At 45.1% G+C, this 24,693-nt stretch overlaps 1 protein-coding gene across 1 annotated transcript in view; it reads left to right on the forward strand.

Annotated features, from left to right (window-relative positions):
- Nucleotides 1-22,205, forward strand: part of LTK (leukocyte receptor tyrosine kinase) — a 163,483-nt gene extending 141,278 nt beyond the window's left edge. The window contains exons 25-29 of the mRNA XM_084629926.1: nt 15,173-15,265; nt 16,374-16,475; nt 18,600-18,734; nt 19,595-19,685; nt 20,469-22,205. Of these exons, the coding sequence (XP_084486052.1) occupies nt 15,173-15,265; nt 16,374-16,475; nt 18,600-18,734; nt 19,595-19,685; nt 20,469-21,236 (1,189 nt within the window). The 3' untranslated portion in view covers nt 21,237-22,205. The remainder of the gene's footprint in view (nt 1-15,172; nt 15,266-16,373; nt 16,476-18,599; nt 18,735-19,594; nt 19,686-20,468) is intronic.
- The last annotated feature ends 2,488 nt before the right edge of the window (nt 22,206-24,693 follow it).

Below are 24,693 nucleotides of genomic sequence, written 5' to 3' on the forward strand. Positions count from 1 at the left end.
CTTTAATAAAAACAACGTTTTATGGAAAAACTGTGTAAGTGTAACCACTGATGGAGTGGCTACTTTGACTGGAATAAAGAAAGCACCACATGTGAAATTCATTCACTGTACCATGCATAGGCAAGCTATTGCAGCAAAGAAGTTTGGAGCCAGAAGTGCACAAACTGCTACAGGATGTCATTGATGTGGTTAATTTTATAAAAACAAGACCTTTAAATAGTAGAATCTTTACAATACTTTGTAATGAGATGGGGAGTGACCATGAAAATATTTTGTACCACACAGAGGTTCGCTGGTTATCTCGTGGCAAAGTGCTTAAGAGTTGTCGAACTAAAAGATGAGTTACTCATTTTTCTTTTACAAAAAGACAAGTGTTCCAAATTTGCTGACCTTTTCTGTGATGACAGGTGGCTGTCAGTAGTATGCTACCTAGCAGATATGTTCAAAAAAATAAACGCACTTAATCTGTCCCTTCAAGGTAAAGGTGACGTTTTAACAATGAGTGAGAAAGTTACTGCTTTTCAAAAGAAACTCATGCTATGGAGAGAGCATTTTGAAAACGGATGTTTGGAAATGTTCCATGGTTATGTGATTTTGTTGCTGAAAATTATGTAAGTGTGTCACCTATAAAAACTCTCATATCTGCACACTTAAAAAACTTGGAAACAGAATTTTCTAACCAGTTTAAAAATCTTCCAAATGAAGAGTTTCAGTGGGTTTTGAACCCATTTGTTAAAAATATAAAAATGCAACACCTTCCGATTAGTTTGCAAGAAAAACTGATTGACATCAGGGAAGATGGAAATTTACTAGCCGAATTTCAACAAAAACCGTTGCATACTTGGTGGACGGGACTGAAAAATGAGTATCGTGATTTAGTAAGCTCAGCCAACGATGCACTTCTTCCATTTGGCTCTACGTAGCTTTGTGAGGCATCTTTTTCAGCTATGACAGCCATTAAAACCAAGGTGCGAAATAAACTGAACTAACCAGACCTTCGAATCGCTGCATCACAAAGTGTTAAACCAAGATTTTCAAAAATAATGAAGCATATTCAATCACATTGCTCTCACTAAAAATATTAATAATAATAATTTTTTTAGTGAGAGCAAAAAATATTGTTTTTCATCTTTATCTCATCCTTTTTTAATGTCTATTTTTTGTGTGTTTTATAATGTACATAATATATTAGTACAGTAGTACATGTATATAATTTATACATAAATAAATATACATATATTGGGGGGGGTGCTCAAAAAAATTTTTACTGATGGGGTGCTTGATCAAAAAGGTTTGGAGACCACTGATCTACAGGATATCTATTGCATACGCACTTGAGGTTCTTCCTGCTTTCCACTAGATGGTAGCATTACCCTACCCAAATGTGCATGAGGCTAAGGAGTAGTTTATTTCTCTCTCTTCTGACCTCGCTGTAATTGACTTGTTGATTGTTTTAGAGTAGCATCAGCATAGAATAACCTTTGATGTTTGATCCATTGACTAGGGAAGCAGAGAGCAGGTGGATTCAGAGTAAAGCAAAGCAGGGCTTGTGCAGTATGGCCCAGGGGCTAGGATGCTGAACAAGGAGGAAGGGTATGTCTGCACTGCAATCACGGGTAGGACCTCGGCACATGTAGACATACCCAAGCTAGCTTTGATCTAGCTAGCTCAGATTGCAACAGCAATGAAGCCGCAACAGCCTGGGCAGCAGCACAAACCAACCTGGGTCCCAGGGTATGTACTCAAGCAGCTAACCCATGCTGCTGCCCACGCTGCCACGGTTTCACTGCAAGTCAGTTTGCCTCTTTGTGCCTCAATTTCCTCGTCTGTAAAATCAGGCTGATGAGATTTGCCACCCTACTATTTGTGGATGTCGTGCTAAAGAAGAGCTAACAAGGGCTACGAGTAGCTTCTAAAAATTCCCAGTTGGCTGGCAGCATCTCCCCGTTCCAACTGAGAACTGGTTTCAGTTCATGTAATTCCCAGGCACCTTGCTGAATTCACCTGTCACCGCCACAGCTCTAAAAGCCATCATGTGCCCAGCTCATGTCAGTGAAAGGAGCAGGGACCCACACCCAGGAGGCGGGAGTAGGTTTCAAATGGGATTGTACTCAGGGTAGCTAGCCTGTCTCACCACCCATGCAGCCAAAGCTACGCTGCTCTTTTTTAGCACACTAGCTCAATCAAAGTTAGCATGAGTATATCTGCCTGAGCTAAAAATTACGCCTCCAGCTCCAACATAGACATGCCCATGGTGTGTGTGCTACACAGTAACAGGGTGCAGCTATGCTAGGAAGGGGAGGCTTCACAGTGGCAGGCAGAGCAGAATATCCACAGCCAGGTAGAAGCACACTTACACACATATCCCCTTTCTGCAGAGCAAACAGGCTTAACCGCTACACTGCCAGGCAAGGGTGGGAGAGACTGTAGGGAAAAGAGGGAAACAAACAAGAGGCAGGCAGCAATCTGAGCAGGGAACTGTGAGGCTGGTGTTTTGCTTTCCGCATGCTTCCTCATGCTCTTGTGGTTAGGGCAGTGGAGGAGGAGATTGGACACTGGGGTTGTGTTGTCAGTTCTGCCACTGATTCAACATGAGGCCTCAGTCAAGGTACTTCACTTCTCTGTGCCTCAGTTTTCCCCCTCTGTAAATTGGATATAATAAGGGATATTATAAAGGTTAACCAATACAAAGCACTTTAAAATCCTCAGATGAATGTTGCTATAAAGGGATTATTATTTATTATTAAGCACAATACAACATATGGAAATTCTAATAATATCTTCTCAATGCAAACATTTCTGAAAAGGACGTTAACAACTCAGGACTGTGCTGGCTTGCCAGCTTACTGACACAGGGCAAAATTGTGACTGTGTGGGGGTGAAGGGATGTAAAGCCCCAACCCTAACTCCTTGCAAAGCTGTCTGGGAAGGGAGAGCGGGGTCTGAGTCCAAGCAGGCAGAAAGAGACAGGGAGTGGGTGGATCCAGGACTGTGCTGCCCTCTCCCACACATACCCCATACTAGGCAGTAGAGTGGCTAGTTGTGAAGGGCTGTGAATGCTGTGCCTAGTAATCATCCAACACAGCATATTCTATCTCCTGCACAAAGCAGGAGCTTCAGAAGAATTCAAACTCAGAGGGTTGTCCTGAGTCACACTTCCTTTCTGCAGCTCCTCCTGAGCTGATACAGGTATGTGGCACCCCTTACTCAACATAGTCCATACAGTGTGACAAATGACTCATCAGAAGCTGAATTACATGCGAGAGGCTGAGGAGTTTCATAGCTGTCTTATAAACTGTTTCTCAGTCTCTTCCACATCAGAAAGTCTCCACAGGGGGCTGTTCGCAGTCCCTGTAGTGACTCAGATCTTTGCTCTGAGCCCTTGGTTTCGGACCAGCCCTCAGGTAGAACTCCCCAGACTGCTTTGCTTCCAAGTGGTGTACACGGTAGAATCCAGGACTCCCTCTGGACCAGACCTGGCATAGGACTTGTGAAAGACTTTTCTCTGTATCTTGATTTCTTCATTGCCCTCAATGATTTTCTCCTCAAAGCAGCTAAACTCAAATTCTTTTGGCTTTCTCCCCTCAGTAAAGGCAGGCAGCCTGCAGGAACCCAGCTCCCAGCCAGTATGGGGGCAAGGTCCAGACTGAGATCGTTGAGCAGGTCACATGGAAATTCCCTCCACTGAGACCAGGCCAGAACCAGTGTCAGGCTCTAGGTTCCAACAGACACATGGGGCAAGTTTTTTTTCAAACCCCCTCCCCTCCTCCAAAGATGGAATCCCTATTCCTACTGCTTTCAAAGCAAGCCATGAAACATTCCAACTCCTGTGAATTCTCAGATACCAATGGGCAATTTGTCTCCGGTGGCTCCAACTCACTCTTCATTAGGTGCAGACTGCGGTTGGTCCCCACTTAGCCCAGACCCAGCATCAGGGAGCACAGGATGAAGAGTTTCAGATCCTGCTCTCCGAGAGATGGACCAGCTTCTAGGAGTCCCACAGGAGGTCATGAAGTGGCTACTGCTTTCCTTAGGGAGGCATGCAGGATTCATACCTGCAGATTGTTGTTCCAGGCTGCTTGGTAATGCACTGACTCCTGCACAGGATCCCTGCTCTCAGGTGTTTGGCCCAGGGACTAGTGAAGGACACTGGTCACAACCAGCTCTTAAAGGGGCAGCACAAAGTCTTAAAACCTCTCAGGAGAGACTCCCCCTCTAAAGGAGAGGAGGAAATCTCTAAGTCTGAGGCTTTGAGTGAGATACCTCAGATGCTCAACTAAGCTTTGCAGAGTTAAGCATGAATGGGGGCTCTAGCTTCACAAATGCTTAGTGTTTTATTTTCTAAAAACATAAAACCAAACAAAGAAACTGGCAAAGCTGAAGAGCTGTGTAATTCTTCCTTGCCTGCTTTGTGGCTGTGATGAAGTTGGATGGGAATTCCCTAGCAAGACCTACTTATACCTAAGAACAAAAAAGGTCTTCTTACTCTGCTTAAGCTTAACCCTGCTGTGGCCATAGTGAAGCATATAGCCATATCAACTGAGTGAGACAGGATCCACAGACAGGACAATATGATCATCACTCAGACTAAACTTGGATACAGCAACCTCAGCCTTGGGAGTATTGGCTGCAGCCTCTTATTGCGTAGGTCTACACACTCTTGGGATGCCCTTGGGAGCATGTGCCCCCCGACATACACATCCCAAGTCCTCCATAAATCTATTTTAAACTACATTTCCCAAGTAGCTTTTTCAGGCCTGATACTTCACCTGATTCTGATTTGCTGTACATTCAAAACTTCCAAAGACAGGTCCTGGGGGCAACTATGACTCCAACTGAAGAAACTGGAATTGTGGACTAACATCTGGTGTCCTTCCAAATATTTTGTTGAGGCACTCTTTGGGTAGCACAGAGACAAAGGCATTGCTGAGGCTGTATGCCAGGGGCTACGTCCCTCACTCCTTCCGGTGGGAGACTATTCAAGCTCCCTTATCTCAGCCAGTGTTCCCTTTGAAGCCATTGTCTCTCCAGGTTCCAGCATGGAGATTATGTAGCAGAGGAGGTCATTGATACCTATCCTAAGAGTTGGAAGACTCCGGCTGAGATTCTCTGGAAAACCACCCAGCCCCAAACATTTCTTTTGTTTTTCGGTGTGCCGAGAGATTTCACTCTCTCTGTGAAGGTCACTATACAGTGTGGGCCCTCATATGTGGGTGAACCACCTCAGAAAATGGGTGCTTGAGAACATCAGGGAAGGCTATTCAATAGAACTCACTCCTTATCCTAGGAACAAGTTTATCCTTTCCCCACAGTATGTTAAAAGAAACCAGCAAAGTCCCTTCATAGCATCAGAAGATGAAGGGCACAATAGACCATCTCCTACGCACTGAAATGATAGAACCAGTTCAGTGGGGGGAGGGGGGAAAGAGATATTTTGGAAGGGACACAAGATGCTTTGTTGTACACAGAAACAATGGCATGCAACCCATTTTAGATCTCAGGTCTCTCAACAAGTCCATAAGGAGATCAATATTCCAGGTAGAAATACTGAAATCCATCATTACAGCACTATCTTCCCAAAACTTCAGAATATGAAAATAAATATCCTGGAGACCTACTGAAGATATGATCAGGGAGAGTCACCCAGGGGATACTTTAGCTTCTGTTACAACAAGATGCATTTTCAATATAGAATACTTCCGTTTGGACTCATAAATTCTACCTGGGTATTCACAAATTCTGTATCATCTGTCCCTTCAAGTGAAAGGGATACATGTCTACTCTGGTCTGGCCAACATTCTCATCAGATTATACAGAGCCCAGAAGACATAGCTGAAAGCCTTCAGAAACCTGGCTTTGTGCGAACAAGTGGAAGGGCCAGTTACAGCTCTTACAAAATTCCAGCATCTCAGTTATCATCCAAAACTATCTTTATTTCATTTCAGAAGAATATATTGTCTGATTTGCCAAACATTAGCACACATCTCCCAAGATAAAATATCTGACTCAGCTCCTGTGCTACTTGGTCTCATGTGGATACCCAGTCCTAATCTTGCTTCATTTCCAGACAGCAATTGCAGCAAATAAGTATATGAAGATCTTGGTCCAGAGCCAGTACTAGTATCACTTGGTGAATTTAATATTATTTAACAGCTACCTGATCATAGTTTCCAGAGAAGCTGGTCTTAACTACAGATTCTGGACACCATGTAGGGGGAATGTATATGGACTCCTATGTGATTTGCGGGGTGGTGGGGGGACGTAGACCAAGTAGGCGACATGGGGTACAACCTGCTTCATGTTATGGACATCACGATCACTCCTTTTCCAACAGAAGATTCTTTTTTAACTGTGTATATAACTGCTAAGAAGGCAGAAAACCTTCAACACTGCTGAGAGAGGTAGCCTTGTTCATGTCCTGGACAGATGCTCTTACTCTGTTCTTTGGGGTTCTATACCAAGAAGGAGAGTCATGGTCAACTGACTCAGCAAGACACACTTAGAACTAAGGGAATGCGGTCTAGATCAGCTAGCTTTTTGGTGCATCTCTGGCCAGGTTGGAAGCTTATTGATGAACTTCTTTGCACCCAAGTCCAGTTGGAGAACCAAAAGAGGAGAGGAGGAAACACTTGAAGGCAGAGGCTGTTGATCCTCTTGTGACGGGTTAGATTCCACTTCTAGGATGCCACCTGATGTGCTGGGGTTCAACTGAGCCTCCCCTGCTCAATCAGCCTGGGTTCCTGCTCCCTGCTTGGCTGAATTAGGCTCTCCAGCCTCTTGCAGCGCATGCACACACACACACACACACATATTCCTTTTTGTGTGTGTGTAGGTAGGGCCACACCCCACTGCAGACACAGACTGAAGTCAGCACTGTGTGACAGGACTCCCTCAGCACTCACGTGCCCACCCCTTTGGGGAGACAAACCCAAAACACTACTGTCTTGCACTGCATAGAAATATCCATACAGCACAAGCTCATAAAATGCTCCCTCTTCCTCAATGTGAAGAGAGATGTGCATGACTTCTTGCTGCCCCCCACAGCTAGAAATTGCATAAACTGGGTTTAATAATAAACAAAACAAATTTTTATTAACTATAATAGGCAGATTTTAAGTGGTTAAAGGGATAGCAAACAGAACAAAGCAGATTACTAAGCAAATGAAACGAAGTGTGCAAACTAAGCTTGACACACTAGGTAGGTAGGATACAAATTAGCAAATTCTCATCCTGAGTGATAAACAGGCTGGCAGATTCTTAAGACACAAGTTGTCTTGGCTTTCCTAGGTTTTCATACACAGGCTAAAGATCTTAGCCTGGGACCATCACTTTTCACACTTCAGTCTTTGTTCCTCAGGGGTTTTCAAGTGTGTTGTCATAGGGAGAGTGAGGACCCCTCCTGTTGTCATTGTCCCTCTTTTACATCTTCCCCCCAACTTGCTGGAAAGCTTTTTTGCTGTGACCTGGGTCAAACAGTTCCCATTGTGTAGAGCTATCTCTGAGAGGCTTCTATTACACACAGTTCCTGGGGTAATCCTTATGCTTGTGTACATTTCTTTAATAAGCCACTAACATTGTTTGGCCTCATCCACCATAGCACATTTGAAATACAAAAACATGGTCAATATTCCTAGCTTCAGATACAAAAATTATACATGCATACAAATTGGATAAACACATTCAGTAAATCATAACCTTTCCAATGATACCTCACATGAGCCATCTTGCATAAATTATATCTTAGTTATACCATATTCATATCATAACCATATTTCCTTGAAGAATAGGGGGTGTAACGTCACACCTCTTATCTCAGAAGTGGGCTAAAAGGCCTACTTTATACCTTTCCTCCCTCAGCCACTGAAGGTGAAGATTGTGAAGGAACAGGCCACAGTGATTATAAACCTCTTCTCATAAACCCTCAGGTCTTGGTTCTCAGACCTGATTCAGATGTAGCTCAAACCTTCTCTCAAACTCCCAACAAATACATAAAACATAGCTCAAGAGTGACCTATCCTGAACCAATATCCAAACCTGCCTAGCCCATCAGCTGGGAAACTGAGAGGAAAGATCTATAATCACTCATTCTGAGAAGCTGATAAACACCCTCCTAGCATCTGAGAGGACATTCACAGATTATGTCTGTGGGTAACTTGAGGTTTAGATGTTGGTGTTACAAGGGACACACATCAGGGCAAAGTCAGCTGAAGCAAAAGATGGTCTAGCGTTTTGATTAGATGGTCTGACCATGGGGCTCCAGGGCAACACTTTTTGGAAAGGCCAGCCAGCAAAGTCAGGCATATTGCACTGTAAGAAATTCATGAGAATCTCCCATCACTGTCACACAACAGATTCCTGAGGACCACTCCTCTTATCAGTCCTGTAGCAATACACACCTCCAGTCATAATCTGGATCTGTGTGTAGGATCTACAAGTCCACATAAAACTACTTGTCAGCATCACAGTTGGTAGCTGTCTTCCTCTTCTCACTGAAACTGTCTTGCCTACTCAACACCTCCTTGTCCAAAGGACTGCAGAGCTTGGTATGCTCTCAGTTATACTTCAGATACACATTCCACCAAACATGGCAGTGCTGTAGACTCCCAAGGCCTCTATCTCCAAGGTCACCACATGTAATAGGAAATGGTATTGTTGCCTTTTTGAATGAAACCAAGCACTCTAAGAACATAGAAATGCATAAGTTAGATGTGAACAGAGCCAACAGAGGAATAAAAATTTCTATAACAAAGGTTTCAGAATAGCAGCCGTATTAGTCTGTATCCGCAAAAAGAAAAGGAGTACTTGTGGCACCTTAGAGACTAACAAATTTATTTGAGCATAAGCTTTTGTGAGCTACAGCTCACTTTATCAGATGCATGCAGTGGAAAATACAGTGGGGAGATTTTATATACACAGAGAACATGAAACAATGGATGTTACCATACACACTGTAACAAGAGTGATCAGGTAAGGTGAGCTATTACCAGCAGGAGAGCCGAGGGGGGGGGAGAAACCTTTTGTAGTGATAATCAAGATGGGCCATTTCCAGCAATTGACAAGAACGTGTGAGGAACTGTGTGGGGGGGGATAAACATGGGGAAATAGTTTTACTTTGTGTAATGACCCATCCACTCCCAGTCTTTATTCAAGCCTAAGTTAATTGTATCCAGTTTGCAAATTAATTCCAATTCAGCAGTCTCTCATTGGAGTCTGTTTTTGAAGTTTTTTTTGTTGAAGAATTGCCACTTTTAGGTCTGTAATCGAGTGACCAAAGAGACTGAAGTGTTCTCTGACTGGTTTTTGAATGTTATAATTCTTGACGTCTGATTTGTGCCCGTTTATTCCTTCAGGATAGGTTGTAGATCCTTGATGATCCATTGGAGAGGTTTTAGTTGGGGGCTGAAGGTGATGACTAGTGGCGTTCTGTTATTTTCTTTGTTAGAATACCTGCTACAGGACAGGCCCATCTGCTACCCAAGATCCATAAACCTGGAAATCCTGGACGCCCCATCATCTCAGGCATTGGCACCCTGACAGCAGGATTGTCTGGCTATGTAGACTCCCTCCTCAGGCCCTATCCTACCAGCACTTCCAGTTATCTTCGAGACACCACTGACTTCCTGAGGAAACTACAGTCCATCAGTGATCTTCCTGAAAACACCATCCTAGCCCCTATGGATGTAGAAGCCCTCTACACCAACATTCCACACAAAGATGGACTACAAGCCATCAGGAACAGTATCCCCGATAATGTCACGGCAAACCTGGTGGCATTTGCTCCAACCCCTCAGACAGAGACAAACACCTACAAGATCTCTATCAAGCATTCTTACAACTACCACCTGCTGAAGTGAAGAAACAGATTGACAGAGCAAGAAGAGTACCCAGAAGTTACCAACTACAGGACAGGCCCAACAAAGAAAATAACAGAACGCCACTAGCCATCACCTTCAGCCCCCAACTAAAACCTCTCCAACACATCATCAAGGATCTACAACCTGTCCTGAAGGACGACCCATCACTCTCACAGATCTTGGGAGACAGGCCAGTCATTGCTTACAGACAGCCCCCCAACCTGAAGCAAATACTCACCAGCAACCACACAACAGAACCACTAACCCAGGAACCTATCCTTGCAACAAAGTCCGTTGCCAACTGTGTCCACATATCTGTTCAGGGGACACCATCACAGGACCTAATCACATCAGCCACACCATCGTAGGCTCGTTGACCTGCGCATCTACCAATATGATATATGCCATCATGTGCCAGCAATGCCCCTCTGCCATGTACATTGGCCAAACTGGACAGTCTCTACGTAAAAGAATAAATGGGCACAAGTCAGACGTCAAGAATTATAACATTCAAAAACCAGTCGGAGAACACTTCAATCTCTTTGGTCACTCGATTACAGACCTAAAAGTGGCAATTCTTCAACAAAAAAAACTTCAAAAACAGACTCCAATGAGAGACTGCTGAATTGGAATTAATTTGCAAACTGGATACAATTAACTTAGGCTTGAATAAAGACTGGGAGTGGATGGGTCATTACACAAAGTAAAACTATTTCCCCATATTTATTTCCCCCCCCCCCATTCCTCACACATTCTTGTCAACTGCTGGAAATGGACCATCTTGATTATCACTACAAAAGGTTTCTTCCCCTCCTCCCTCCCCCCCCCCCCCGCCCGGCTCTCCTGCTGGTAATAGCTCACCTTACCTGATCACTCTTGTTGCAGTGTGTATGGTAACACCCATTGTTTCATGTTCTCTGTGTATATAAAATCTCCGCACTGTATTTTCCACTGCATGCATCCGATGAAGTGGGTTTTAGCCCACGAAAACTTATGCCCAAATAAATTTGTTAGTCTCTAAGGTACCACAAGTCCTCCTTTTCTTTCTATAACAAAGGCATTCAAAAGCCTCAGGTACAAAAGCCTTACTGTGCACACTGTGAAAAGAGCAGCAATTTTGTGGGCAGAGAAATCACATATATGAGGAGGCATGAAATGCTATTACAGGGTCTTCCAGCCACCTTTTCTCAAACACTCTAGACTTGACATCCCCACCTGTGCTGATGCAGCATTTGGTAGAGGAGTGTTTTGGAGCAGGGAGCCCCCATAACCCTTAAGTTTATTTTCAGTTCTACATGGGTAAATTTGAATCTCCCCTTCCTCCTGCCCTAGGGATGATTTACGTCTTTCTACAGCCCACTGTGAAGGCTGTCTGACACAGAGGGGACTGAGAAAAGGGAAATCCTGTCTTACCATTGAATTTTCATTCTAGGACCCTCCATGTCAGATAGTGTGACCTTCCCTTGGAGGACTGCATTATATCTACGGTTTTATTCTGGCCGTTGCTCGTTTGTTGAGTAGTTTGAAAGGGAAGAGGTGTTCCTCCAGGAAATCCTTACATTTTATGTCAAGGCTCTGCTGTAAAGAGTTTGAGTTGAATAATACTTTTATACAGTTAGGATTTTTCAGTTTTGGGTGCTGTCTTTCTGGAGAGCTTTTGGGGGGGCCAACGTAATCCCCACCTCAGAGCCAAGATTTGGTCTGCCTCCAGTCACCCTGGAATTGGGGAACACCCCACTGTGAATACCATCTGACACAGAAGGTTCTAGAATGAAAATTCTCAGGTAATACAGAATTTTCCCTGTTATATATATCTATCTATATCTATCACACAGTGGAGCCAGTTCGCTGGAACCGGTTGTTAAATTTAGAAGTCCTTCGCGGGACAACTGGTTCTAAAAGGGCTTCTAAATTTAACAACCGGACAAAAGTGGCGCCTTAGGCACCAGTTCCGTGGGTGCTTCGGGGCTGGAGCACCCAAAGGGAAAATTTGGTGGGTGCAGAGCACCCACCGGCAGCTCCCCGCCCCGCACCCAGCTCACCTCACCTCCGCCTCCTCCCCTGAACGCACCGCCCTGCTCTGCTTCTCCGCCCCCCGCCCCTGGCTTTCCACGAATCAGCTGTTCGTGCGGGAAGCCTGGGAGGGCTGAGTGGCAAGCGGCGGCTTCGCGCTCAGGCTCGCAGAGGTGGAGCGGAGGTTAACCGGGGCAGGGGCGGGAGGGGGCGTGAGGAGGGCCGCCCTTGCCACAGCAGGTAACTTGGGGGGCGCACAGGGGAACCACTCCCTGACCCCGCTCGCCTCCGCCTCCCTGGGCCTGAGTGCGAAGCTGCTGCCTGTTTCTCAGCCCTCCCAGGCTTCCCGCGCGAACAGATGATCCGCGGGAAGCGACGGAGGGGGTGGGGGCACGCGGAGAAGCAGAGCAGGGTGGCACGTTCAGGGCGGAGGCAGAGAGGAGGTGAGCTGGGGCTGGGAGCGGGGAGGGGAGCTGCCGGTGGGTGCTCTGCACCCACCAAATTTTTCCCATGGGTGCCCCAGCCCCAGATCACCCACGGAGTCAGTGCCTAAGGCACCACTTTTAATGTGATGAGTGGGGGGAGCGGCCGCTCCCCGCCCCCCAGCTATGCTACCCCGCCTCTAGGAGCCAGAGGGACCTGCCAGATACTTCTTGGGAGCCGCCCCAGGTAGGCACTGCTGGGACTCCCCACCTCGTCCCCCGGCAGGTCTCTCTGGCTCTTAGGGGCGGGGTGTGGTGGGCACCCACTACGGTGGCCCACGAGACCCTCCTGCCTGGTTCTGGGGGCAGTCAGGGGATGGGGGGTGGATGGGGCAGGGGTCCCGGGAGGGGGGAGGGGGCCTGCCACGATCCCCTCGTGGGGTTAGGAGGGAACCGGTTGTTAAGATTTTGGCAGCTCATCACTCTGTGTATGTGTATATATATATATATATATATATATATATTATATATATATATAGTATATATTATATATATATATATACACAGAGAGAGAGAGAGAGAGAGAGAGAGAGAGACATTTTTCAGGCAAATAACAGAACTTGCCTTAAAGTGCCCTTCTGCTCAGAAAAGTGACTATATAAAAGACACCTTCCCACTCAGCAGATCTGCCCCCTGTGTGTAGTCAGAGTCCTATCTGCTGATTTTACTGACTAAAATAAGCTTGACTGCTCTCAGCACTGCAGAGCCAGAACATCTACGAGGGAACAGTATGGATCCTATTCCTTTGTGTACATCATCAATAAAAGACTTGTGTACTAAGCTTCAATCTGTTACACCTATCTAAACCCACTGAAGACAGGGGGATTGCACAAGTGTCACTGAGGTTATCATTTGTCCTGGAACAATTTTGTTACTGTGGTGATGAGGTAAAAAGCAAAACCCCAGCTTGTTTTTCAGATGCAGGGGGAGTTTTCAAGGCTGGTGGGGAGAAGAAATATTTTACTTGCAAAGTACACACATTTTTCTGGCCATCACCAAGACACAATTAAAGACAGACACCCCCCTCCCCCCCCCCGTTTCATTATTTTTAACAAGGTGCTTTTCAGAGCACAATGGTACTTTAGAACAAACACAAACTCTTCAGCTTCGCTCATGCATTCACCTCCTTCCTGTGTCACAAATTAAAGGCCGAGTCCTGCAAAGTTACTCTCAGATGCAACACAGTTAATTTCAATGGGACTAAGGACGGGTGTAAGCCTAAATGTAGGAGTTATGATTTGCTAGATCCAGCCCCAAGAAAATACAAACTTCTTTCTGGGAAATATCAGTCAAATGGCATTTTGCATTAAACGAGACACCACTGAGGGTTATGGAGAATGCGAAGGAGGCACAGGTCTTTCTTTAAAAAAAATCCAAGAGGAAGGGAGGCTATGTTAGCAAATGGCTAAAGTGGGAGAACTGGGTTCTGGCCTGACTCTAACATTGACTTTCTGTGTGAGCTCTGACTCAGTTTCCCACTTTATATAATGGAGATGGTGCTTACCCTTGCAAAATGCTTTGAGATTTTTGGATGAAGAAGCTCCATTTAGGTGCTATGTAGTATCTGCCATTAATAAGAATTAGAACAACATAGCAATCATTTTTAATAAACAAAGGCCTAATCCTACTATGGCTTAATTTCAGTGTGGTCACTTGTGGGAGTGAGGGTTACTCATGTAAGGCTCACCAGTTCAGCTCCTATAATCCCCCCCCCCCTTTTTTTAAACCTAAATATGTAAGATGTAACAGGAATGGATCTGATATGTAATCATGTTATGAGTACTATACGAGCTGTGATGTAAGAATCTAAGAATATTGATATGTAACCTAATTACTGAGAGAGACTGTAACTTACATTGGTGTTATAAGAACTTCCTGTGTGAATGTATTGATTTAACTTAATAAAGTCTGTGGGAACAGCAAACAGGGAAGACCATCTAGGTACACACTAGAAAAACAATGGGGTTCAGCTATTAGCATCAGAGAGCCTGTTTCTTGTCTCCAACACACTGTAAACACTGTTTGCCAGGCTGGGAATTAGAGATCAAAGGAAAAGCCTCTCTGCGGGGCAGATGGTGAAGTTCACTGGTGAGCGACTGTCTAGCCAGGCAGGCTGGCACAGGTAGACTTTGCAGTGGCAGTCTAATGAAATTGTCCTGTTCAGATCCAGGGGACGGTAAGCCTTAGAGAAACGCAGGCTTTGCAAATTTAGGCTGGTTTATTGATTTTAGGATGGGTATTTTTTTTAAATGCTTTTGTTCTAAATAAATGATACTTTAAGGAAGCTGCTTGGTCACTAATTACCACTGTCATTGTCCTCAAGGGGTGGGCATGGATCGGAGTTCATGTTGCACTTCCTGTCAGTGCCTGGCTCAAGCCAGGGAAGCTAATGATCCAACCAGCGGACCAATATCGGTGATGAATCCTAGTCATGTGCCACCTGAGGCATGTTGCACAGATGCTAAGGAGACTGTCCCCAGGCAGGGGCGCTGGAACAATTTGCACAGTGGAGGTGCTGAGAGCCATTGAACCAAACCGTAAACCCTGTATATAATGGAAACCACATCAAACCTATGTCCCCGAGGAAATAGTACTGCAAGGTCTGAGCCCAAGGCAGATCTGCCACACTGATCACTGCTGATACAGAGGACTGCCACCTGGCCTGAGAATGAGAGAAATGCATGTTTCCACCCTAACAAAGCATGAGGCCTGACACCTACAGTGTGGGTGGTACCTGGAGAGACCAAGATGTGTAGGAAGTGCAGTTACCCTGGTAACCATTTCATAAGGTATTATAATTCATAACTCCATTTCTCTTTTAAGGGATATAGCTGCAAGGAACTGCCTGCTGACCTGCACTGGGACAGGACGAGTAGCCAAAATTGGTGATTTTGGAATGGCCCGAGATATATACAGGTAAGGAGCAGGAGTATTCAATTTGCTTGGAGAAAAGTAAATGAAATGACATCTCCAGAGCGTGGAGGGATCACATGTATGTCTGAAAAATATGAGCTGTCCCATGACAGCTGAGCTAGAATCACCCCAATGGAGCCAGCCATTATCTCTAGGGGAGTTGTCTACACTAGACTATTTACTCCAGTTAATTGCTTGTCAGTTAAGTTGGCTAACACAGTGTTTTTCAACCTGTGGTCTGCAGACCCCTGGGCTTCTGCACACTAGGTCTAAGATTTCCAAAGGAGTCCACACCTCCATTCAAAATGTTTAGGGGTCTGCAAATGAAAAGAGGTTGAAAGCCACTGAGCTAACACATTTGCACATGCTAATCTGGACATACCATGTATGTTTGTTCCAGGGGGCACACTATTAATGTTTCTTGTGTCCAGACTAGCATGCACAAATGCATTCACCAATTCCAGCTCATTGGCATTCAGTGCACTTAAGTTTAAAAAAATCTAGTGACAAACCCAAGGTTTCTGAAATAAACACTGCACTGTTGCCCTGCACCTTGGAGAGTCATTGCGCCCGTGCAAAGTGGGTGTAAAATCCACACCAGCTCAAAATGGTTGCATTTGAGACCTGTTCCCCATTCAGTGTGCACCAGTGTAGGTGACCATATGAAGTGCAGCCAACTGGAAAACCAGGTCAGGGAACCATCTGGGAACCAGTCTCTGTGGTGGAGTTTCAATTGTGGGAAAACAGGATACAAAGCCAAGCATTCATCTGGCAGTCCAAAAATAAGTGGATTCTTCAAGGCATCATGTTCTTCAGGAGGCCCTGGTTCAGTAGTTAGCCTCTTCCATCACTGAACCAGAGGCCAAGCTTCTTGAACTTGTGCAAAGACCCTGTTTTGCCCAGACATCACCTTTAAAGAATTCATTTTAGTCTCTTTTATCAACTCTGAGGGTTACAAAGTTCTTGCTTATCAATTCTCGCACAGAATTGTCTGGGTTTATTCTGCCCCCAATTGGCGGAGTGGGAAAGACTCGTTATTCATCTGACCCCTTTCAGCCCCTGTGGAATTTGATTCAAAGCCCTTAATTCTCCTTGCATTTGGTCTTCCCAGGGCAAGCTACTATCGCAAAGGAGGGAGAGCCATGCTGCCTGTCAAGTGGATGCCACCAGAGGCTTTCCTAGAGGGGATCTTCACCTCCAAGACCGATACCTGGTGACGATTACCTTTTACTCACCTCTGCAAGCCAGCCGGGGGGGGGGGGGGCGGTTAGGGAGTCCAATGCACATGTGGCGACGTCAGCTGGTCATCAGGAATTGAGGTCTTCTCACAGATAAAGCTTTAAACATGTCAAAGTTGCCCAAAGTCCTAGCAGAAGAAATCAAGAATTCTTCACTTTGTCTTCAATTAGAGTTTTGACTAAATGAGTCCTGAGTGAGAATTTAAGAATCTGGCCCAACATCAGTAGAATACATAAAAATACGCAGACACACTCCTTTGGGTGTGCAGCACCCCTTCACATTATGCTACGAATGGCTACAATTTACAGCCCAGGGGACAGCTGTCCAGAAGCAGGGTTCACCGCTGATGCTGCTGCTCTTTGCCTGGCAGGGACCCCATTGGCAGAATCTGCCTGAAAGATATGCTTAATCAGTGTATTTCCCATGTGTGCTGGCCCTGCTTCATCTCTGTCCAGCCTTGCCCACTTTATGGACTGCTCCAGATGGTTCTGGGCCATCTAGCAGAGCAGGTCCTGGAGCTGGTTTGCACCACTGAACCCCTGACTCTAACAGGGCTTTCCACTGCCAGGGGCTGCAGCCTGTGGAAAGAAGAAGCTGGGTGACAGCACGTTTGTCAGCCTTGCAATGCCCCAACTCTATGCTAAGGTACTAGTGGTGCAGCATGTCCGGGTTGCAAAAGCTGGCTGCAGGACTGCACGTTTGCAGTATGTGGCAGCAAAGTGCAGAGGGGAAGGGCTGTTTAAATGCCTGATATTAAAGCACAGTTTTAAAATCCAAACAAGCAGGAGCCTGATTTTCAATAACATCACTGTCAGACACTTCTAACTTGTTAACCCTCAGCATCCGTCACTCAGCATCCATAGCTGACAAGACTGCTTAGATGCTGCTATCTTCATAATCACACGCATAATCACTCCTTCGCTTTGGCATTATTTTAACGCGGAGACACTGAAATATAAAATTACTGTAGACTTAAGCGGAAGCTCTGGCGAGCTGCTGAGGGAATGGTATTTATATAAATGCCTTTCAGATAAACTTTTTTGGTTTTAAAATAAGCACCTCCATCAGTAGAGCATTTGTGAAAACGTACTGGAAAATGGAAGGTGTTCAGTTTGTGAAGAACCCTGTCTATCAGCACAGTATCCTCTTAAAGTGATGCTGGCACATTGCTTCCAATGCCACACTGACCCAGTTCCCTGACAATGTATTTAATTAGCAATGCCTGGACCTCCAAAAGATTAGGGATAGATTATCTGTCGTATCAGAGCAGACCAGTCAGTGGCCAGCACCAGATATTTCAAAGGAAGGTGTACAATCCCTGTAATGGGCAATTATAGGTAACCCACCTTTAGTAGAAGTTTCTTCCTAGCTCCCATCAGACAGGGGTTGGTGAAATTCTGGTAAGATTAAAGTCAATGGCAAAACTCATATTGACTTCAGTGGAGCCAGTATTTTACCCTTGATCTCAATGATACCTTGTGACAGGGAGTTTGCTAGGTTAAATGTGTTGTGTAAAAAAAAAAAAAGAGAGAGTTCCCGATGATCAATTTTAAATGAGTGGCCTTTCAGTTTCACTGGCTGTCCCCTTGTTCTTGTATTATGAACACTCAAATGTTTGGACACCTATGCAAACAACTTGAGTCTACAGAAAGTGGAAATCTCATGCAATGTCTGATACTTTTATGTTGCCAGTCAAGCCAGATATACCACCTTAATGGTGCTTTAGTATTTCCACTTCCAGAGCCAGGTAGTGCAGAAAGAAACAACACTTTAAAATAAGTTATTCTGATATTTTGGAACCTCACAAAATTAGGTTTGGGTGACCATCCAGATTGATTCTAAGGGTTTGTCTACACATGGAGTTATTCCAGAATAGCTATTGTGCTTTACTTTCACACCCCAACTTCATCCAAATTATCTTTCCAATATAGACAAACCCTTATTTTAGTCACACTGATTTTCTGTCTGTATGAGTGATCTGGAGCTTTAGGATGCTGCACCAAGATAGTGTTGTCTGAAGGCCTTTTAGACCAAATTCTAAAGGCAATAGGGTACAAATCAAAGCCTAAGGGGCATTGTTGGCTGGTTTCTGTGGCAGGTCCTTTGGCGTGCTGCTGTGGGAGATCTTCTCATTAGGCTACATGCCCTATCCTTGCAAAACCAACCAGGAGGTGCTGGAATTTGTCACTAGTGGAGGAAGAATGGATCCACCAAAGAGCTGCCCAGGACCTGTGTGAGTATCTCCTCAGCCTTAGACACAAGTCAAAGGCTAGAAAACATTCAGACTGGCTAGTCAAACATGGCTGCCACCCCCTCTACACCCAAAACAAACTTTTTACCCTAGGTTTTCCTCAAAGATTAACAGAAGTTTAAGTTGAGAACACCATTAATTGGTACCCATTTTGGCAGTCTCAGCAGAGAGGCCCAGGGTTCAGTGGAATGGGAGACTTAGTTACATACTTTCCTCATACCAGGGGGTCCTTCCAAAACCTGATTGAGGCTCACAAGCGGGGCAAAGTGAGGAAGGTTAAGTTGCTATTTCCATGTTATACCCGTTCTGTGAATAAAACAACGACTTCAGGGCTGGTAACCTGTCAACTTTCATCACCAATAAACTTCCATACAATTAAAAATACAGGCTCCAGTTCTGGGATCTTGTACAGGCCCTCTTTGCCACCAACTACCAGCAGATTTCCTCAATGTGGTGAATACTCACCTGCCTTAGGAAGCATATCAGGTGTGTGGCCAGAGAGCATGACTGAAGCATGCACAAGTGCTCTCCAGAAATTCCCCATTTGCCAGAAAATCCCCTTGGAACTATTGAAAGCTGTGCACAAATTAGAGCAGCACTGAGTAATTGCACCTTCCTCCCCCACCCCCCCGCCCCACCTCCCATGGCCCCAGAATCAGGGAACATGAAAATGACACAAGGCCAAGTTTGCACTGCCCCTTGGGTACTGTGCTCAGTGCAGTTCTTCTGGACCTGAGAACTGGGCCCAGAGACAGACCTGAAAAATGAATCCATATTGATTTGTGGTTCTGATTTATCGTTATTTATTATTAATTGGCACAAATATGTATTTATGTCTCAAGTTACCGGATCATGACGCAATGTTGGCAGCACAGTCCGGAGTACCGGCCCAATTTCTCCACCATTCTGGAAAGAATCAAGTACTGCACACAGGTACTGGCCTTTAGGATTTAAGTTTTGACTTGTTTATGGCATCCAGACCATCCTATGATACAAACATTATCACCCAAAACAGAGGGAATAGATTGCTCTGATTGGCTAATTACTTTCCCAATTCCCTTTGTGCTTGGCCTGTACTTCAGCTAGTATTTTCATTTGTGCTTCTGTTAATCTCTCATCTCACCTACCTCCAACCCATCAGCATGCATACAATCCCTTCCTGTGAAAATGGTCTGCTTCCACCTCTCAGCTCATTCAGTAGTGAAGAGTGTTTGATTTTTGATGGAAAGGTTTCCAGAGCCCATCACAAATTCTCAGGCCCTCACTTCACTCTTCAAGGTTTTTTCAAACTTCCTTGAAAGCCACAGCTGAACTGGCATGGAAGAAGGGGGTGAGAGGGCACGAGGGGTTGATAAGCTGCTAGCCTTTTGCTGCTGGAGACCTGGATCCAAGCATAGTTTAAGATGCAAGAGGAAATTATTAGATGTTGGTGATCTCTGCCTAGTCATTAATATCAGTAAGACATCACAAATTGGCAGCCTGTGTTCAAAAGAAACCCTAAAATGAAATAAGTTTTAGCAAATAATAAGCAAGGTGCACAATCAAAATGGTGCATGGCAGCTTGCACAATGCATGGCTGCATTACACACAGCTGGCGCTAACCACTGCTAACATTATCTTACTTTTCTGAACACTTCCCTGAAAAAGTATGTGGAAAAGTCACAACTGGGCATGTTCAGAATGTAAAATGTGATTACTGAATCCTTTCTGTTTCAGGATCCTGATGTGATCAACACAGAGCTGCCCATTGAATGTAGACCAGCATCAGAGGATGAGGGGAGCTCTGTGATGTGCCCAAATAGTTCCAGTGGGATGGTCCCTTTGCTGGTGAACCCATCCCTCACACCTCAGCTGGCTCCCATAACATTAGAAACTCATCATGCAGGGCATAAAGCTGGACGTCCACAGGAGCTGCTGGTGGAGAACCTTGGCAATTGGACTGGCAGAGGTCCCAGCCTACCGTGCCTCACTGATTCCAGCAGCAGGGCATGGTTCCAACAGACCGCGAACCAGAGGCTGGAATCAAGCAGTCAGCCGGCACACAGACCACACAACACCAAAAACCTTTGGAACCCAACCTATGGATCCTGGGTGATGGAGAATATCTGCCGCTCCTGTCCCAACGCCAAGCTCAAAGCAACCACAGAGCGAGAAGATTCAGGTTTTGATGGGAACTGCAGCTCCTCCCCTAGTTCTCGGGCATCTCCAGCCTCTCCGAACAGAAGCCACTGTCCTCACAGGAATATTGGTGGGATAGAACTGGTGAAGCTCCAGACTTTCCCCTGCAGCAATGTGAATTATGCGTATGATGATCTCTACTATGTCACTGATCGGCCTTCAGCTTTGGCAGTGGGTAGAGCAGGTGTGCTAAGGAGCACCAGTCTGCACAGGGATGGGAAGCCTTTTTGTAAGCCAGAGAAAACATCAAGAGAGAGGGACTCTGGCCTCTCCTTGTCAGACGACCTGAGTGTTACACCTGTATAATAGGAGATGTTCTTCCAAAGGTCAGGACCTCACACTGGGCATGTATGTATCTGAAAGGGCAAACTGAAACGTCTTCTTTGGTCTCTTATTTCCTCCATTCAACTTTCAGATGGGTAATGTTTTAACATCAGAAGTGTTCTGCTGCACCCTCCGACACACTGGATTCCCAATCTAATGAGGAAAATTGAACTTGCTACTTCAGTCCATCAAGAGTGTTCCCTCCTATTGAGCCAGTGCCACTGATTTCAGGATATAAATAACAATGGCTTTGTTGCACTGACTCAGAGTCCGGTGTTCATGAAAGGAATCATTCTCAATCTGCTCAGGTGAAAAAAAAAATAAATAAAAAAGAACTTACCATCCAATTGTTACAGTTGGCTGGAAATGACAAACAACATAACCACTCTTTTGATCTAACATACCAAAAATTACGTGCTGTGGCAGCAGCAAACTCATAAAGGCCATTGTGTTCCCCAGAGCTTTGCACATTCTAGTGATGCTGGTGCACTGACAGGGAAGTAACCAAATACAGCCACGTTTGCACTTGCTTGATCGGCAGAAATACCAGAAGAACATTAAATTGAAATCAATGCAGCAACTGAGAAAAACAGAAGAAGTGGGAGGGGAAAATATTATTTCAGGCTCTTCCGAGATCATGTTTTAAAAAAGATGAAGAGAAAACAAATTAGTATTTTAAAAAAAAAAAAATTAATGGAGTTGATTGCATCCCTTTGACTGGTAAAGAAAACTTGCTTCTTACCTCAGGGGCTAACTTACCTCACAGTTCCTGACCTCGGAGGTTTGGGAAAAGTTCTAATCAATGCCCAACTCCACTACGTTGTGAGAACTGGATTTCTCCATTCTTTAAATGGACTTTACCTGGGATGAACTTTATTTTTAAAAAGACTCTAGTATTCAGCAGTAATAGCCCATGGCTATAAACTGAAGATTTAGGGCCATTACTGTAGAATGCTGGGTTCTTGATGTTCTTTATTTTAAATACAGAATATAGAAACTCCTCTGAAGTGGACTTCACTGAGACAAGGAGGGCATCTTGAAGGGAAACCACCAAGAAGTGTTTTATTTGAACATAAATCTTAAAATGCCTCTTCATAAAGCAGGATTGGATACTTCAGCCCCCTGGGAAGTCCAAACAACAGCTTGGTTTTGTGCACCAGTCTCTCCTTTTGGGGAATGCTTACAGCAGAATATGGTTTCTTCTTGACCTCTTAATAGTACAGCCCTGTCAGTTAAGAAGGCAGTTCCCCGTTCTGGAAAAAGAGTTGTTATTTAAAAGGCTTCCTACTGTAGTTTGCAGTTAACCTGATATTTACTGGTTAGAGCCTTCCAAACAAAGAGACTGAAAAGGTAAAGACAGCACTCGTTATACGCCCAAAAACATCTCAGAAGCGCTTTGCCCTTGTGCCATTTCTGAATTCCCGGCTGCCAATGTTCAGGTAACAGGGGAGGGTTAGCTGTGTGGAGGGAGGATGGAAAGAGTGCCGCGAAACTTTATTGATTTGTAGAGTCTATCAGAAGTGCAGCTCCTTCAATCACCATCTGTATGTTTAGTGTGAAAGTAGAGCCCCAAGGATACACATAAGTTTCATAAAGTAGCTGTTCCCTTCAGGCAGGAAACCAAAGTGTGAATACACCAAGATCTCTGCCTTACACCTCACCTATGTTTCCTGAGTGAAGAGTGGCTGCTGCAGTCATAGTGGTTAGGATCACTTCACACCCCACATAGGCATATAGTCTGTGTACGCAATTTGGCATAAAAAGCAGTCTCCTCGAAAGAGATGGTTAACTATAAGCACAGATTCCATTTCCTCTGCAGCAACAATTCATGTATGGTGCGGAGAAGCACACAGCTGATGTGGTTGCATTCTATTTCACACCAGTAACAAGTGCTGGGTGTCTCCAACTCAGGGTTAAGGTCAGTCAGTGACTTACAGTTTGTCCCATAGCTTCCTCTACTCTCCAGGACCACTGTCTATAGAATGGATAGTTTCAAACACCATCAGTTCTCAGCCCTTTTGGTGGTGATAGGTGCATTTCTACCAATGGAGCTTGCACTGAGAAAATCAAATCCATGTAACGGAATTATAGATCTTGATGGCCAAAAATAATACCTTATTTTGATCCTTGGTGTGAGGTAAATGGATGTAAGGATACAGGTAGCTCCCAGATGTGTGGGATTGTTCCAGGAGGGATGGGGCAGAAATGAAATGATTTAATAACTATTACTGCTTCTAAGTGGAACTTTTTCCTCCCTTGCCCCCTTCTGCTGTGGTCTTCCTCTCAGAGCTCTGCGCACCCCGTCATTTATCCACCTTCCACTCCCAGCTCTGAGACCCTGCTTCCTGGCTACCACCCTTCCAGGTGGGGAGCAATGGACAGTGTCAATCCTTGGATCTCCTCAGTGTAAATCCTTAACCGACTAGCAGAGGCGCTGGTGAGCAATTCTTCCTCCTCCCAGAGGCTAAGCATGTTTTCTCCCTCACTTCTAGCTCTACATGGCCAGCTCTGGTGTATGCCAACGAGGAGCAACTACTGCTCTGTCACATCTGGCCTGAACCTATAAGCCTTGATTCCCCCATCCCACCGCTGCTCAGTAGCATGCCTCTGCACTGCATTCAACTCCATCCTATTTCAGGTGACACTCTTACTCCCATGGCTCACTCATGACTTGCTGTTTCCCCAGAGATACACTATCAATAGTTCTTAAAAACTGTTGGCACTCATAGTAGTGACTTGCTCTTTGCTGCTGCTGCTGCATGTTTCTCACAATTGGGAGGGGTCAAGACCTATTGCAGTGCAGTTTCTTAAGCTTTAAGTCAGCTGCAGTGGAGGTTGCTCAGGGAAGGCATTGCCCACACTGGTGTGATTCAGATACATGAAGATCTTTACTGATCACACTTTCATGTGCCACCGATGCCTAACCACTTTCAGATGTCACTGACCTCCATTATTCTGGGGGGATTGGTGGTACATATCAAGGAGAAGGTGATGTGTAGAAAACAGAGCCAGGGGGGTGAGTGAGTGGGGTGGGAAGTAACATACTGTCTTCCTTTGCTGGATCTTTTCCTAGTACCAAACTGACTATGGACTAGACAGTTTTGCTTCATTCTGCAGTGGAGATGACTACAGGAGACATACACACGTTCTACCTCCACCCCACAATCCTCCAAAATTAATGACTTTTAATGATGTGACAGTGAGGATCAGAAATGAGCTAAGAATGCTGTGGAGTGCCTACATGCACTGTGGCTAGCTCACACCAGTGCCATTTCCTCTTAGGATACACTACATTGATTCCCAAATTTAGAAAGTGAAACAGCGATTAAAAACAGGTTAGGAAGTGAGGTGGGCTAAGGCTAAGAATGGGACACTATCACCATCAGTGCTTCTCAGGCCTCCCTCACCACAGCATCTAGGTGCCATTGTCTAAATGTAA

Source organism: Lepidochelys olivacea (genome assembly GCF_965140295.1).
Source record: "Lepidochelys olivacea isolate rLepOli2 genome assembly, chromosome: 6".
Taxonomy (NCBI): domain Eukaryota; kingdom Metazoa; phylum Chordata; order Testudines; family Cheloniidae; genus Lepidochelys; species Lepidochelys olivacea.